The sequence below is a fragment of the Labeo rohita genome, chromosome 17 (genome assembly GCF_022985175.1).
Source record: "Labeo rohita strain BAU-BD-2019 chromosome 17, IGBB_LRoh.1.0, whole genome shotgun sequence".
NCBI lineage: Eukaryota > Metazoa > Chordata > Actinopteri > Cypriniformes > Cyprinidae > Labeo > Labeo rohita.
The window spans coordinates 23,090,498-23,105,341 of NC_066885.1; the positions used below are offsets into that span (position 1 = coordinate 23,090,498).

Sequence of the window (14,844 nt, forward strand, 5' to 3'; positions counted from 1 at the left end):
ATATTAATTTGTTATTTATAACAGTAAATATATTATTATTATTATTACTGTTATTATTTAATTCATGGTATTTTTTTTTACTTTAACTCTTTAAATAAAACTAGTTAATTTATGTGTTAGATCATGTAATCATATACAACAAAAGTGTAAAAAATATGCAGAATGTTCAGCATAAATTTGAACTCCAATACTTAAAAAAAAAAAAAATGAAATAGTAAAAAAAAAAAAAATGAAGTTAGTCCATTGTAAGATTAGCTTCAATAATATTCATAGTATTTGATCATGTTATTTGAGAAAATTGTTATGAAGTGTGCTAATATACAAAAAGGCTGATTAAATGCTACAGTAAGTCAAACATACATAAATGCATAGTCAATAAGGCTGTTTGACCCTTTATGATTATCATTCAGGCCCCAATATGCTGCTGTATTTTTAGCCTCACGGATGTCAGGTCTCAGGAAAGGCAGAAATCTCATTTGACCTGTTCTTGAATTCTCACCCTCACCCAGTTCCACTGCAGAGCTCCATGGCAACGGCCGTGTGAAGATGCTGACCTATATGAGCGCTCCCAGAGTCTCTGGACAGGGAGCCGCTCTGAGCTCAAACGCTCGGCAGCAGGTGTCACGTGCAGCTGCGCTCTTTCTAACGCCGTTTATGAGGCCTTACAGGTCTGTTAAGATGACATAAGCTAGATGCCAGTAAACAAGAGACTGCTAACCTTATAACCTTATGTCCGTCAGAGTTTAACTCCGAATTTAAAACCTGATTGCTCTGTTAGAACAGGATGTTTTTCTCTCTCTGTTGCGACTTTGAACCGAGTCCCATAGATCTTTGCTCTCAATCCTCAGTTACAGACTTCACAATGAGCAGTATTCTTTAAGACACTAATGAAATTAGCTGCATAATGGAGCTCTGCTGGTCTGGGTCCATAAAAAGAAGCATAGCAGAGTTTTCTTGTCATCTACTAAATAGAAGCGCTGTCCTGTAGACCATTCTGACTCTCTCCTTCCCACAGTTCAGCCGTCTGCTCTTGCTGGAATGGCTCAGGGATCTCCCGGTTGGAAGCCTGGCTCCCTAGATCTGAGCGGCAGGCAGCGATCTTCTTCTGACCCCCCCAACATGCATCCTCCGGCGCCCCCCTTACGGGGCACTTCCACGTCCCGTGAGTTGGCTGTACATGAATGAGTGGATGAAGATTTGCTCCAGGACGAGCATTCGGTTTCATGCGGTGCTTTGTGTTGAGGTTTAGATTAAGGCCGGATTGTTCTTCGATTCATCCTGGATCAGCTTTTTGTAATGTCATGATGTCATGGCAGTGTCTGAACTCATGAATATTAATTAGATTGTGTCTTTAGCGAATGGACTGTACTTAACTGTCCGTTCATGTTAATATTAATATTCATGAACAAATGGCAGGTAGTAGGTTTCAGAAATTCTGGTCTACGCTGGGCTCCACGCTGGATTTCCCCCAAAAATTCAATGTCTTTCGTTCATTTCACATCTGTTCAGAGATTTACAGATCAGCATATGATCAAATCAGTCTTTTTATTCTCTTAATTCAGGGTCAAAAAGAGTTTGAAATAACATGAGATGTTAAAACAGTTTTAAAACTATTTTTTAAGACTATAAGAAAAGCCAACAAGAATTTAATATCAATGTTTAATTGTTTAAAATGTTTAATTTAATTCTTTTTATTACGGTGAATATAAATGATTCTAGTTATGCTTAGCACTATATTTTTATTTAACTATAAATAAACTATGGAAAAAAGGGGGAAACTTGAAATATCTAGAAATAAGAAATTATATTTTCCATATAAAAGTAATACAATTTTATAAAATATTAAAACTAATTATAATAACAAAATTATGATGATTTCTGTTTTTATTATTACAGTTTATACTTTATTGGGTTTTCTTATTTGCAAACAAATAACAAAATAAAACATGTTCTTAGCATTTAAAAACAACACACAAAACGGCTGAATATTTATTAAAAATAATGAAAATATATACATATTTTAAAAAAAAAAACTTAAAATGTGGCTATATATAGAACACAGATATAAACAGAAAATAGTAAATTCTAATTACGTTTAGCTCTACAATGTTTAATCAGCTAGAAATATATAACACATTTTTATATGTGGTTAATTACATAATATAATAAAATATGTTAATTAAAAATTTTCAATGAAACTATATAATTTTAATATTATTTAATATAATAGACTGAATATTTATTAAAAATAATGAAAATATATACATATAAAAAAACTAAAACAAAATCTGGCTATATATATATACTGAAAATAGTACATTTAAGTTATGTTTAGCTCACAATATTTAATCAGCTAAACATTAACATATTATAAATAATAATTTTATAGATTGTTTTTAATTAAACAATATAATTTTAAAAATATATTATTAAAAATAATTTAATATTGTTTAATAAAATAGGCTGAATGTTTATTAAAAATAATGAAAATGTATACATATTTAAGATACATTTAATCAGCTATAAATATATAATACATGTATTTTATATAATGTTAATCATATAATTTTTTAAAATTATATTTATATAAATATTTATTTTTATAAATATATAAAATATATTTTCATAATATTAATTATTTTAAAATTGTTTAATAAAATAGGGTGAATATTTATTAAAAGTATACATAAGATATATTATTAAAAATGTATTGTATTATTGGAATATTTTTAATATATTAGGCAAATAATTCTATTTATTAAAAAAATACAATAATAATAATAAAACATTTAAAATATACTGATTTATATATATATATATATATATATACATATACACTATTTTAATAAAATAGAAAAAAAATATTTATGTTATGTTATTAATCATACAATATTGTTTTTAAAATATATTATATTATTGTTTTTTAAATATATTTATAATTTTAAGATATATTATTTAAAAAATTAATTACATTATTTTAATATTATTTAATATTAATTAATATAATGGGCTGGATATTTATTAATGTTAATATTAATATTTGTATCAATATTTATATATGTTTATATGTAAATATGTAAATGTTTATATAATATTAATGTTATTAATGTTATAATATTGTTTTTGAGATATTCCTCATTTTAAGATATATTACTTAAAACAAGTATAATATATTTTAATATTATTTATTAAACTAAGCTTTATTGAACATAAAGATATGGGATATATTATTTAAAAAATTAATTACATTATTTTAATATTATTTAATATTAATTAATATAATGGGCTGAATATTTATTAATGTTATTAATTATCTAATATTCTTTTTAAAATATATTATTTGAAATATATATTTTCATTATAATTTTAATATTATTTATTAAACTAAGCTATTATTTTACTAATAAATTAAAAAATTATTTGTATAACATTTAATGTATTATTTTACTAATAAATTAAAAAAATATTGTAAAAGTATTTGTGAAGAACGTAAAGGCAGCTATTTGATGTTTTTCTGTGCAGTTCTTGTGCCCAGTGGAGCTCCTCCTACTGTGGTTAAAGCTGGCAGTATGATGGAGGCCATGACTATACAACCCAAACCCGGACAGGGGCCTCCTGGTCAGAACATCAACCGGGCTACAAGGTCAGACTATTAAACAACCCATGGCCACACGCACACACGTGTACATATTCACTCTGACAGCTCTGCCATAAAAAAACAAAAATTATATAGCCACGACTCGCCTCTAGCCCTTGCATAGAACTTTCTATAGAGCGTTTGGCGCGCCTGATTTCAGTAAAAGGTGAGCGTGTCCTTATCTGAACACAGAGGTGGAAAACGCCTGTAGGGAAATGCTGCTTACCAGGTCATTAATTCCTATTCAAGTCCTCATTCACGCACACAGTGCCAGAGGACCAGACAAATAGGGCACTCAGATTACTAATGGCGTTACCAGCATGACCTTAGTCGAAATATCGTAGCCAGAAACCGTACAAAACACTCACATCTGTTCTTGTTGTTTGCAGCGCGGACAAAACCTTCAGTAAAAGCACACTGATACGCTCCGGATCCATCGAGAGACCAGGTAGATGTCAGAGAAACCATGTTGACTGTAAGTTGATGTTGCTTTAATAAAGCTTGCGGCCATTGCTGTAGTGAAAATGCAGTGCTAATTATGTCATTTCCTGTTTTTCAGCTAAAGAAGTTCCTGGAGGACCCCAAAACACCACTGCTCAAACTTTGCCTGCTACACACATGCCCAGGAAAACTTACCTGGTATATTCCAGTCAATTCATATAGGAATGGCATCCATATAAAGACACATATTTGCCATGCATGACACTAACTGACATGTTCTTGTTTGGTATCCAGAGGCCGAAGCGCGTGAAGGCCATGTATAACTGTGTGGCTGATAACCCAGACGAGCTGACGTTCTCTGAGGGCGAGGTGATCGTGGTGGACGGTGAGGAGGATCAAGAGTGGTGGGTGAGTATCCTGACCTCACACGCACCTCACCTTCAGATATTAAAACCAGAGAGGAAAAGTTAGTTGACCATATTTCCCTTCCTGTGACTGGCTGGTTGTTAATAAATAAACTGTGTGAGGGCCGTGGTCTTGTTCAGTGTCTCTGGGTGAATACAGACCCAGCTGTTTGTTTTCCACCAAATCGCCTTCATTTCCACTGGTTGTGTTTAGTTATTCATTCTCCACAGAGGCTCATCAGCGGCACGGCCAAAACCCAAATCTGTGCTCCTGTGTGACTTCAGTGCTATTTACATATCAGTGTGCTTCAGTGGGTTCAAGCTGCATTTCCACTTCACTGTTGTCGTCCTGATATTTGACAAGTGTTAATAAATATACAAAGGCATGAATTAGAGAGATTGTTTTTATTTTATGGAGACTATCTTAAAGCTTCCACTAAGAAACTAATCTTAGCAACAAGATTAGAGGCCTCTTTAATAGTTTTTATCTGCTTTGTTCCTCTTGTGGATAAAAGCATATAGTATACTCAATAAATATAATATTTAAATAGATACAGTAATTTTGTGTGTTTAAAAAACATTTTTTTCTAAGTTAAATTCAGTGTTATTTTAGTATTATTTATATACTATTATAGTATTTATTAATATTTGTATATATATAATAACACACCACTGTATGCATAGTATTTATTTATATACTGTTATAGTATTTATGAATATTTTGAATATCATTTTATATTCTCTTTTAGATTTTTTTGGTTTGTTTGAATTAATTTTGTCATCTTTTTTTGTCAGTTTTATTAGTCTGTTTAGCTTATCATATTATTTTATATATATGCTGTTTTTAATTATTTTTAATATATGTATATATATATTTTCAAAAAGACATTTTGGCCTCTTAACACACAATAGTATTATTTATATGCTATACTATACTATACTATACTGTACTATACAAAAACACATTTTAACACACCACTGTGTGCATACCATTATTTATATACAGTATTTATTATTATTTGAAATTTAATTTTATATTTTTATATTTTCACTCAGATTTTTTTTAATTAATATTGTCTTTTTATTAGAGTCTATTTTGCTATTTTTATTCATTTTTAATCAATAAATGAGGAAACCAAAGGCATTAATGAATAATACACACATTCAAAAAAGACATTTTGGTCTGAATTTGATTTTCATTTAGATTTCTTGTTTGTTTGAATTAATTTTGTCGGTTTTATTAGTCTGTTTTGTTTATTTGTCTCTATTGCTGTTTTTGTTTTAAATGTATATATTTATATATAATATTCACAAAGACATTTGGACATTTTTAACACACCACTGTATGCATAGTATTATTTATGAACTATTCCAGTAATTTATTCATTTTATATTATTATTATTATAAATTTAAATTTTTAGTTTTATATTTTCTTTCAGATTTTTTAGTTAATATTGTCTTTTTGCTATTTTTTTTATTTTTATTTTTAATTAATTAATACATGAATTAATGAATAACAAAACAAAAGACATTTTGGCTATTTAACACCACTGTATGCAGTTTCAGCAACATTTCTGACATACTTTCTCTTGATTGTTTTGTAGCTGGGCCACATTGAGGGAGAGCCGATGAGAAGAGGAGCGTTTCCTGTCACATTCGTGCAGTTCATCATGGACTGAAGTGTCAGAGATCACAGACAATGAATTGGACTGATGACGGCACTTCTCTGCTTCTGTGTGGCCTCACTGACCACCCCCATCATCATCGTTCCCTTTGTCGCGAGGCTTCTCTCTTCACTGAGCTTCCAAAATCCCTGGCTCTCACCTGGCTTGAGCGACTCTCTGGAATGTAACATCTGTTTTTGGTTTGTGGACCAGATATAATTCAGACTGAGTTTGATGCAATAAATGCACTTTTAATCTAATTTATCAAGACCACAATGCTAACGAGACGAATGTCACCAAAAATGAAGGTTTTATTTCCGAGATCATTCGCATCCTTATTCCTTTTAGATAGCCAACTCGTACAGTTGTTTTTGAAGTACACAGATCTGTGAATATAGTCTTGTTTGCCCACATTCCACGATTGGCAAAAAAAAGACAGAAGGATAATCTGAGAATTGCTGACTTTTGAAGACTAGTTTGGAAAAGACAGCTTCGTCAACGGTGCTAAACCAGGAATATGCTACGAGAGCCGTCTGCGCTCCGATGTTCCCATTTCACACAACCTGCCCCAGTGCTGAGCGTATAAATAGACCATCCAAATCTCTGAAGTGCACTGTGTGGATGAGAGACGGAGAAACGGACAGACACGAGTGCTTAGTGCTGGCTAAGGGACGAGAGACGAGGAGACTGAATGAAAGTAATCTTGACCCCGTACCTGCTGGGAGATTTGAGCGGCGCGACAGTCTGCGTGAACATTCGGTGGCCTCCAGAGAAAGCGAAGCAGCATCAAGGAGGTTTATTTCTGTATAGATATTTATAATTTGGAGCTGTCCTTCTGTGTTCTTCATTTAGATGCTCTTATAGATTGTAATGATCTTTCACAGACCTTCCTTCAGTCTGCAGGCGTCTGTGGAACATTGTCATATATCAACTGGCTTGTTTGTTCTTAAAGGGACAGTTCACCCAAAAATGAAACTTCCGTCTATAATTACTCCCCCTCACGTCGTTCCAAACCCGTAAGACATTCATTTATCATCACAGCACAAATTAAAATATTTCTGATGCAATACAAGAGCTTTCTGATCCTGCATGAACTATTTTAACAATGTCCTTACTACCTTTCTAGGCCTTGAACATGTCAGTTATGTTGCTGTCTATGCAGCATCACAAAGCTTTTGGATTTCATCAAAAATATCTTAATCTTAATATTCTATAGATGGTTTGGAATGACACAAAGGTAGGAAATTAACAACAGAATTTAAATTTTTGGGTGAACTATCCCTTTAAGATGCAAAACAGGAACATACTGAAGTGTTCTCACTTCAAGATCTCCAAAACCTAGCCATTTTTAACAGATTCCACGTTGTCAGTTTGAGATATGAGTTATGTCTTCAGAGTCTCCCTGCTTTGGTTGGCCAGATGGGTGTTCCCTGCACCAGTAATAACTTTGCATCTCTCTAATTGTATTCCAGAGGAAATTAAAATCCCTCACAACACTTCTCTTAATCCTTTCTAAAGCTTTGAAATGCTCATCCATCTGTAATTGAGTAACACAGCGGAGCGTTTTATGTCACGAGTGTTTGATGTGGTTGCAGAGCAACTTACAGTAATAGAGTCTGTTATGTAACTTTTAATTACAGTCATGTTAGTCTTGATTGAGCTCGGACCAGAGTGACCTGTAGCTCGGGCAGCGGTGGGATGTAATTATCCAGTGTTGGCCGGCTGTGACTGTAGATAAATGTAGACTTTGCTTTGTGCATATTTAACTGTAAACAGAGAGCTAAACTGATGTTTTGACGTATTGTTAGATAAGACTGTTACAACAGTACACTTTTAACTAAAAAGAAGGCAACCTCTATTCACCCGTTTACCATAAACATTGATGCTAATATATAAATATATACATATATGTACAAATAAATGGGAAAACTGGAATTAAAAACCTGCAAATTAATTTCTTGTCTACGTTTTGCATTATTTAGAATGAAAGCACTGCCATCTAGTGGAAACGACGGGGAAAAACATGAGAAGAAACTGCATTACTTTCGTATGATTTATTGTACCGTAATAACTGATCCGATCCCACCTGGACCAGGATGACCTTAAAAGGGAGAGTACGTATAAACAACGCAGAGGGGTTGGGTTTTACAGCATCTTTGACAATGTACCACAATTCACACAAATCCCACCAGAGCTCAAGAAATCACAGATTCGCTGGCCCATAGTGGGAAACGTGCTCTGAGGATATTGTATATTTACATTAAATAAGATTAAATTACCTTACAAAAATAGACACGGCCCAAACTTGGCTTTTGGGTCGTGGTGGGGCTGTTAAGAAAAGAGGATACTGGGACTAATGTATACGGTGTAAACATGTGGTTGAGATGGCTGCCCTTTCATGCTGAACAAAGACCGATCAGCTGTGTTATAACATAAAACAAAGTAAGACAAATTCCAGCATTTCTGTCAGATGCTTTTAGAAAGGGCACCTTCCACAAACAGACTTCAGTGTTCCTCCTGCTGCTGCTCCTGATGAAACATGAAGTTGGAAGAACAGGACACCCCGAAACAGACCTCAGGACTTCTCTGAGGCCAGGGCACAGTCGAAGGAGGTGGACAGTACTTTACAGATAGCTTGGGCTTGTTCCTGTAGAGCACAAATCATGTGTTACAATTAAAGCCAAAGACTGCAATTCAAACGTTCAGGTCTGTTTTTGAACGAAGCTGTCACGATTCCTCGATTCAGTTTTTTTTTTTTTTAAATATTCGACTGCATTTTGTTCTTGTCAAGTAATCAGTAAAATACCGGAAGTAGCGCATTCCACTGACGAGAATCCATGAAAACGTAATTATCCAAGGCTGCATGATATAGTAAAACCATTTTAGGATTCATAACTCTATTGAGGCTGCAGTTCAGGACTGCAGTTCTAGGACCGCATTTCTAAGACCCTATTTATCATCTAAAGGAGACCTGATTCAAGCATAAAACAAAGACTATTAATTGTTTATCTTTCCATCTTATTTGGCGGTGTCAGCAATCTCCATTTAGCCTATTTAGCTGTGCAAAACAGTTAATTGTTCTGCTGAATGTTATAAACTAGCATTTGTATTCAAATTATCTTACATTTATTAATGTACCAATAAACACACTAATTCGTAGCGTAGTTGTCTTACCGTTTACTGCACTTTATGCGTGTCACACATCAGACGTGAATCGCTGTGCTGCGGCTAATGACCTGAAGTCTCGCAAAGATACAAGTCTTTTCTTTGCAAGAAAACTGAATTTAAAACCAGAATATATATAGAATATATTGAAATAAATTAGGTTAAATATTTCAATCAAGTTTCCAATGTTCAGGGTATGTTAAGAGTTAGGAGTTGGTTAGGACAATAATTAAGTGTATACAATTAAACAACTACATATTTCTTTAAAATATAATAACACACAGAACTGAATAGCAAGCGCTATTAAATAGTATAAGAAGCTAATACATACATAAATACAATAAATAAATTAAAAAAACTATATATATATAACTATAAAAATAATACAAAAAAAAAAAACTATAGGGTCCTAGAAATGTGGTCCTGAAACTGCAGCCTCCGGTTGCGCAGGAACACCCTTCTCGCCGGCTGCAACCATACATCACAAACTTAGTGCTGGTCACTTTCAAGTGCTGCATCGTATCATTGCGCCTGGTGCACCCATGGTACTGCAGCAAGGTTCTTTGATTATTACGCCGAAATGAGAGTATAGTTTCTAGCCATATCGGCCTAGAAAATCACAACTTTTCATTTTCTGTCAGTCTTAGTACACAATGTAACTACAGAAGTGTCAAGTTTTAAATAGGAAAAATATCGTCTTTATATACGGTCATTTTTGAGCAAGATGCTATTGGTCTAATCAGATTCAATGATCTATGCTAAGATATGCTAAAAGTGCTGCAGCCAGACCCGGAGATCTGCTGAATGGATTCGAAAACGGTAAAACTCAACTGTTTAACTCTAGGGGAGTTGGACAATGAGCCTATTCTCAAAAAAAGTGGAGTGTTCCTTTAAAGGGACTTTGGTTTAAACCTTCATTCTGAGTGTACAAAAATATTAAGGCAAAATATTAAAGGTTAAGAGGACATTTGGATTAAATGTTTAGTCAATATTAAACAAGAATCATTTGATTACTTGCTTTTCATACTTTATGAACTAATTATTGCCTCATTGCTATTATATATGCATTTTAAGTCATTTAAAGGCGATTGTTCATTTACTCGATTAATCATCAAAATAATCGATGATTACTTGATTAACAAAATCAACCAAAACCAAACATTTTTAGTGCCAGTATTAAAATTACTACTTATATTTAGTCAGGGTATGTTAAATTGATCAAAAGTGACAGTAATAACATTTATGTTACATAAGATTTCTATTTGAACTAAATGCTGTTCTTTCTTTATCAAATAAACCTGAAATAAGGTATCAGTTTTCACAAAAATATTAAGCAGCACAACTGTTTCAGCATTCATAATAAGAACAAATATTTCTTGAGCACCAAATCAGCATATCAGAATGATTTCTGAAGAATCATGTGGCACTGCAGACCGGAGTAATGATGTTGAAAATTCAGCTTTGCATCACAGGAACATGTTGCAATTAAAAAAAGGGTAATATTTCACAATATTACAGTTTACCTTATTTTAAAAATGCTGCCTAGTGAGCATAAAAAAACAGTTCTCTCAGAAACAAAAAAACAATCTTGCCAAACCCAAATATCTGAATGGAAGTGTACTGCAGAGTATATGGTATGTTTATAGTATAAATATCAAAAAGGCATACAGTATATATAATACATACCGAAAATAGTCAGTTTCAATTTCGTTATGTAGATGTCTGGTTGAACAATTCATATTAAAAAGAACTGAGTTAAAATTAATTTTCCTTATTTGATAAAAATAAATAAATAAACAAAACTAGATTTTTTGCTCTAGTCATTTTAAATAAAACTGGTTACGTTTTGGTTTAAATAATGGTTCCTCTGGTTTAAATGAAAACATATTTACTTTATCACCTATTTAAGAGCAAACACTTAATACTGTTTTCTGCTATTGTCCATATCTAGGCTTCTTGACACTTTCTGTTTTGAGGTCTTACCGCACTGCTGCACTGATACACCCAGATGCTGCACTCCTGCTGCTCTGCATCTGTGGTCTTCAGAGCGAGAAGGTTTTTTCCAGCACCCAGACCATCATCATAGCAAAGCATACGTACAATCAGGTAGAGTGGGTGACGGTGAAGCACATCCTGAGAAAACAGAATCAATAGCAAATCAGATACTGAGAGAAAAACCAGCTGTGCAATTTCAGTGTTTAGCTCTGTGAAATAATGAGTGGTTAAAGTTCTACATTATTATTATTTTGTGATCATGAATCTAAATGCTTCTGTCAGGCTATTTTTTATGTATAAAACACTGGGTGAGGTGAATGAACTCACACACTGGTCCAATGAGGCCACTTTAACTCCATACTTGGACACTCCCAGAATCATCTCCTCATCTCCAGGCACAAACGGCAGTTTTCCATCTTGCTTTAGATTGAATATATGAAATATAATTAGGGTTTTTAAACAGCTGAACTATGCTTTATTATCAGTGGTGCTATTCCTTTGCCTATTCCTTTAAAGGAGAAGTCCACTTCCAGAACAACAATTCACAAATAATTTACTCACCTCCTTGTCTTCCAAGATGTTCATGTCTTTCCGTCTTCAGTTGTAAAGAAATTATGGTTTTTGAAGAAAGCATTCCAGAATTTTTCTTCATATAATGGACTTGATTGGTGCCCCGATTTTGAACTTCCAAAATGTAGTTTAAATGCAGCTTCAAAGGGCTCTAAACGATCCCAGCTGAGGAAGAAGGGTCTTATCTAGTGCACCAATGAAGTCCACTATATGAAGAAAAATCTTGAAATGTTTTCCTCAAAAACTATAATTTCTTTACGACTGAAGACAGAAAGACATGAACATCTTGGATGACAAGGGGGTGAGTAAATTATTTGTAAATTGTTGTTCTGGAAGTGAACTTCTCCTTTAAGAGGGTGACATCTAATCATCCCCTTCTGTAGATCCTTACCTGAGCTGCATCGATGTAGTTGATCAGGTCTAAAGGCTCCTGCAGGGTTTTGCTCATCTCAAACTCCAGCTTCTCGATGGCTCCCACATACTTGACCCTGAACTCTGCACAGGTGTCGGACACGGCGTTACCTGAGGGGTCAACAAGGTCAGGAACTAGTAAGGGTCACAAATGTACATGCATGAGTTTTTTAGTTTGTTTCAGTGAGGACTAACTTGAGCTCTTGGTGGAGTCCGTATCAAGACTGGCGACGGTGCTTGATCTAGACAGGCCTCCCAAACTGGAATCTACTGACTGGATAAAGGAAGATTAGAGTTTATCATGAGCTTTGTGGAAAACAGAACTCAGCAGACATAATGGCTGAATTCCAATAACAATGTATACATACTTTCTATCCATTTGCCTAATAAAAATGTGCAAATGGAATTTTAGCCAATATTTGTTTATGAAGTGTGTACTTGATGACTGCCGATAAACCAACCTTGCTTTTAGTGCTGATCTCACTGCTCTGGGAGCTGCTGCTGCTGTGGCGCTTCTTGACCTTTCGAAACATCCTTCACCATGACGCCAATGCTGCAGGTCTCCAGCTTACCAGCAGATGACAGCAGAGTCTGAGGAGATTTAACAGCATTAGTACTACTTCCATTCCTGTACAGATGGATTTAAATCAAAGATCAAACATTTAAATAATGTTGACCAATATTTTTTCCATTTTTTTCCCCTTTTGCTTGGTTTCCAGTTGTATGTCAGGTACTAATTTTGAAAGAATTTGTTTAATCACTTAACTTGTTTGAAGTACTTAACTCTAATAGCACTAAACGCTATGTTAGGCAATAAAATATCTTAGAACAGAGCAAACCTAGAAACAAATATAGTAACAAGCATGGGGAAAAACACTATAAAACATTTTCATGTTTTTCCAGGCTTTGAAATAATTTTAAAATAAATTGCCATTCAAAGTTTGGGATCAGTAAGATTTTTTTTTTAATTAAAGAAATCACTTATGCTCAACAAAGTCCCATTTATTTGATTAAAAATACAGAAAAAATAATGCAATTTAAAATAACAGTTTCTTTTTTAATATACTTTAAAATAGAATTTATTCCTGTGATGCAAAGCTGAATTTTCATCAGCCATTACTCCAGTCTTCAGTGTCACATGATCCTTCTGAAATCATTCTGATATGCTGATTTCTTATCAATGTTGGAAACAGTTGTGCTGCTTAATATTTTTTTGGAACCTGTGATTTTTTTTTCAGGATTCTTTAATGAATAAAAAGTTAAAAAGAGCAGCATTTATTCAATATAGAAATCTTTTCTAACAATACAAGTCTTTACCATTACTTTTCACCAGTTTAACAAATCGTTGCTGAATAAAAGCATTAATTTCTTTCAAATAGATAAAGATAGATAAATAAAAAACTACTGACCCCAAATTTTGCATGGTTGTGTGTATTGTTACAAATATTGTTCTAAATATTTATATTTTAAATAAATGCTGTTCTTTTTAATGTTTTATTCATCAAAGAATCTAGGTCCTAAAAACAATTAAGCAATTAACAAATATTAGAATGATTTCTGATCATGTGACACTGAAAATTGCTGAAAATTCAGCTTTGCATTACAGGAATAAATAATATTTTAAATTATATTAAAACAGAAAACCACTATTTTAAATTGCAATAATATTCCACAATTTTACTGTTTTTTCTGTGTTTTTAATTTAAAAAAAAAAAAAAAAAAAAAAAAAACAGCTTTGATGAGCAGAAAAGACTTCTTTAAAAAACATTAAAAAATCGTACTGATCTCAAACTTTTGAACGGCAGTCTCAGGAAATAATTCTCATTCTTTCTAATTGATAAGAAATCAGCATATCAGAATGATTTCAGAAGGATCATGTGACACTGAAGACTGGAGTAATAGCTGATGAAAATTCAGCTTTGCATCGCAGGAATAAATTATATTTTAAAGTATATTAAAATAGAAAACTGTTATTTTAAATTGCATTATTTTTCTGTATTTTTAATCAAATAAATGGGACTTTGTTGAGCATAAGTGATTTCTTTAATAAAAAAAAAAAAAAAAAAAAAAAATCTTACTGATCCCAAACTTTGAATGGCAATTTATTTTAAAATTTTGACCTATGGAACACTGATTCTATTTTTAAAAAAGTGGGAGAAAAAAAGCAAAACACACACAAAAAAATATCATTTTTTTCTTTTTTTGCAATTTTGAAAAAAAGTCTAAATTGCAAGCCATAAAATCTGAATTGCGAGAAACAATATAAACAGAATTGCAAACTCGGAATATAAACTTGCAATTCTGAGGAAGTAAGTATGAATTCCTAACGTAACATGATACTGTAATACATCACATCATCCAATAAATCACATTATTTTTAATTCATAACAGGTATAAACTTAACACTGACTATCAACCAAAGAATTATGAGCCCAAGAGTGAAAAGTGAGAGCTGTAGCAGATGCACAATTAACAGGGTTCCTTGTAGTATTTCTGCTCAGATATAATAAAAATAGAATTTGACTAAAACAACAGTCGCATTCAGTAGATATTCTA

General features: G+C 32.8%; 2 protein-coding genes across 6 annotated transcripts in view; one reads left to right on the top strand and one right to left on the bottom strand.

Moving 5' to 3' along the window:
- The window catches only part of asap2a (ArfGAP with SH3 domain, ankyrin repeat and PH domain 2a), an 85,194-nt gene extending 77,093 nt beyond the window's left edge, over positions 1-8,101 (top strand). For 2 of the 4 annotated variants that reach the window (XM_051132627.1, XM_051132628.1), the window contains 6 exons: positions 1,016-1,162; positions 3,523-3,643; positions 4,027-4,112; positions 4,197-4,276; positions 4,373-4,486; positions 6,088-8,101. In XM_051132627.1, the coding sequence (XP_050988584.1) occupies positions 1,016-1,162; positions 3,523-3,643; positions 4,027-4,112; positions 4,197-4,276; positions 4,373-4,486; positions 6,088-6,162 (623 nt within the window). In that variant the 3' untranslated portion in view covers positions 6,163-8,101. The remainder of the gene's footprint in view (positions 1-1,015; positions 1,163-3,522; positions 3,644-4,026; positions 4,113-4,196; positions 4,277-4,372; positions 4,487-6,087) is intronic. The other 2 variants (XM_051132629.1, XM_051132630.1) reach the window with 1 other exon arrangement.
- An 85-nt stretch (positions 8,102-8,186) lies between these two features.
- Positions 8,187-14,844, bottom strand: part of itgb1bp1 (integrin beta 1 binding protein 1) — a 7,183-nt gene continuing 525 nt past the window's right edge. The window contains exons 2-7 of one of the 2 annotated variants that reach the window (XM_051132636.1): positions 12,750-12,879; positions 12,484-12,562; positions 12,269-12,399; positions 11,635-11,727; positions 11,296-11,445; positions 8,187-8,794 (exon numbers count right to left, since the gene is read on the bottom strand). In XM_051132636.1, coding sequence (XP_050988593.1) covers positions 8,723-8,794; positions 11,296-11,445; positions 11,635-11,727; positions 12,269-12,399; positions 12,484-12,562; positions 12,750-12,821 — 597 coding nt within the window. In that variant the 5' untranslated portion in view covers positions 12,822-12,879 and the 3' untranslated portion in view covers positions 8,187-8,722. Of the gene's footprint in view, positions 8,795-11,295; positions 11,446-11,634; positions 11,728-12,268; positions 12,400-12,483; positions 12,563-12,749; positions 12,899-14,844 lie in introns of those variants that run through there. The other variant, XM_051132637.1, reaches the window with a different exon arrangement.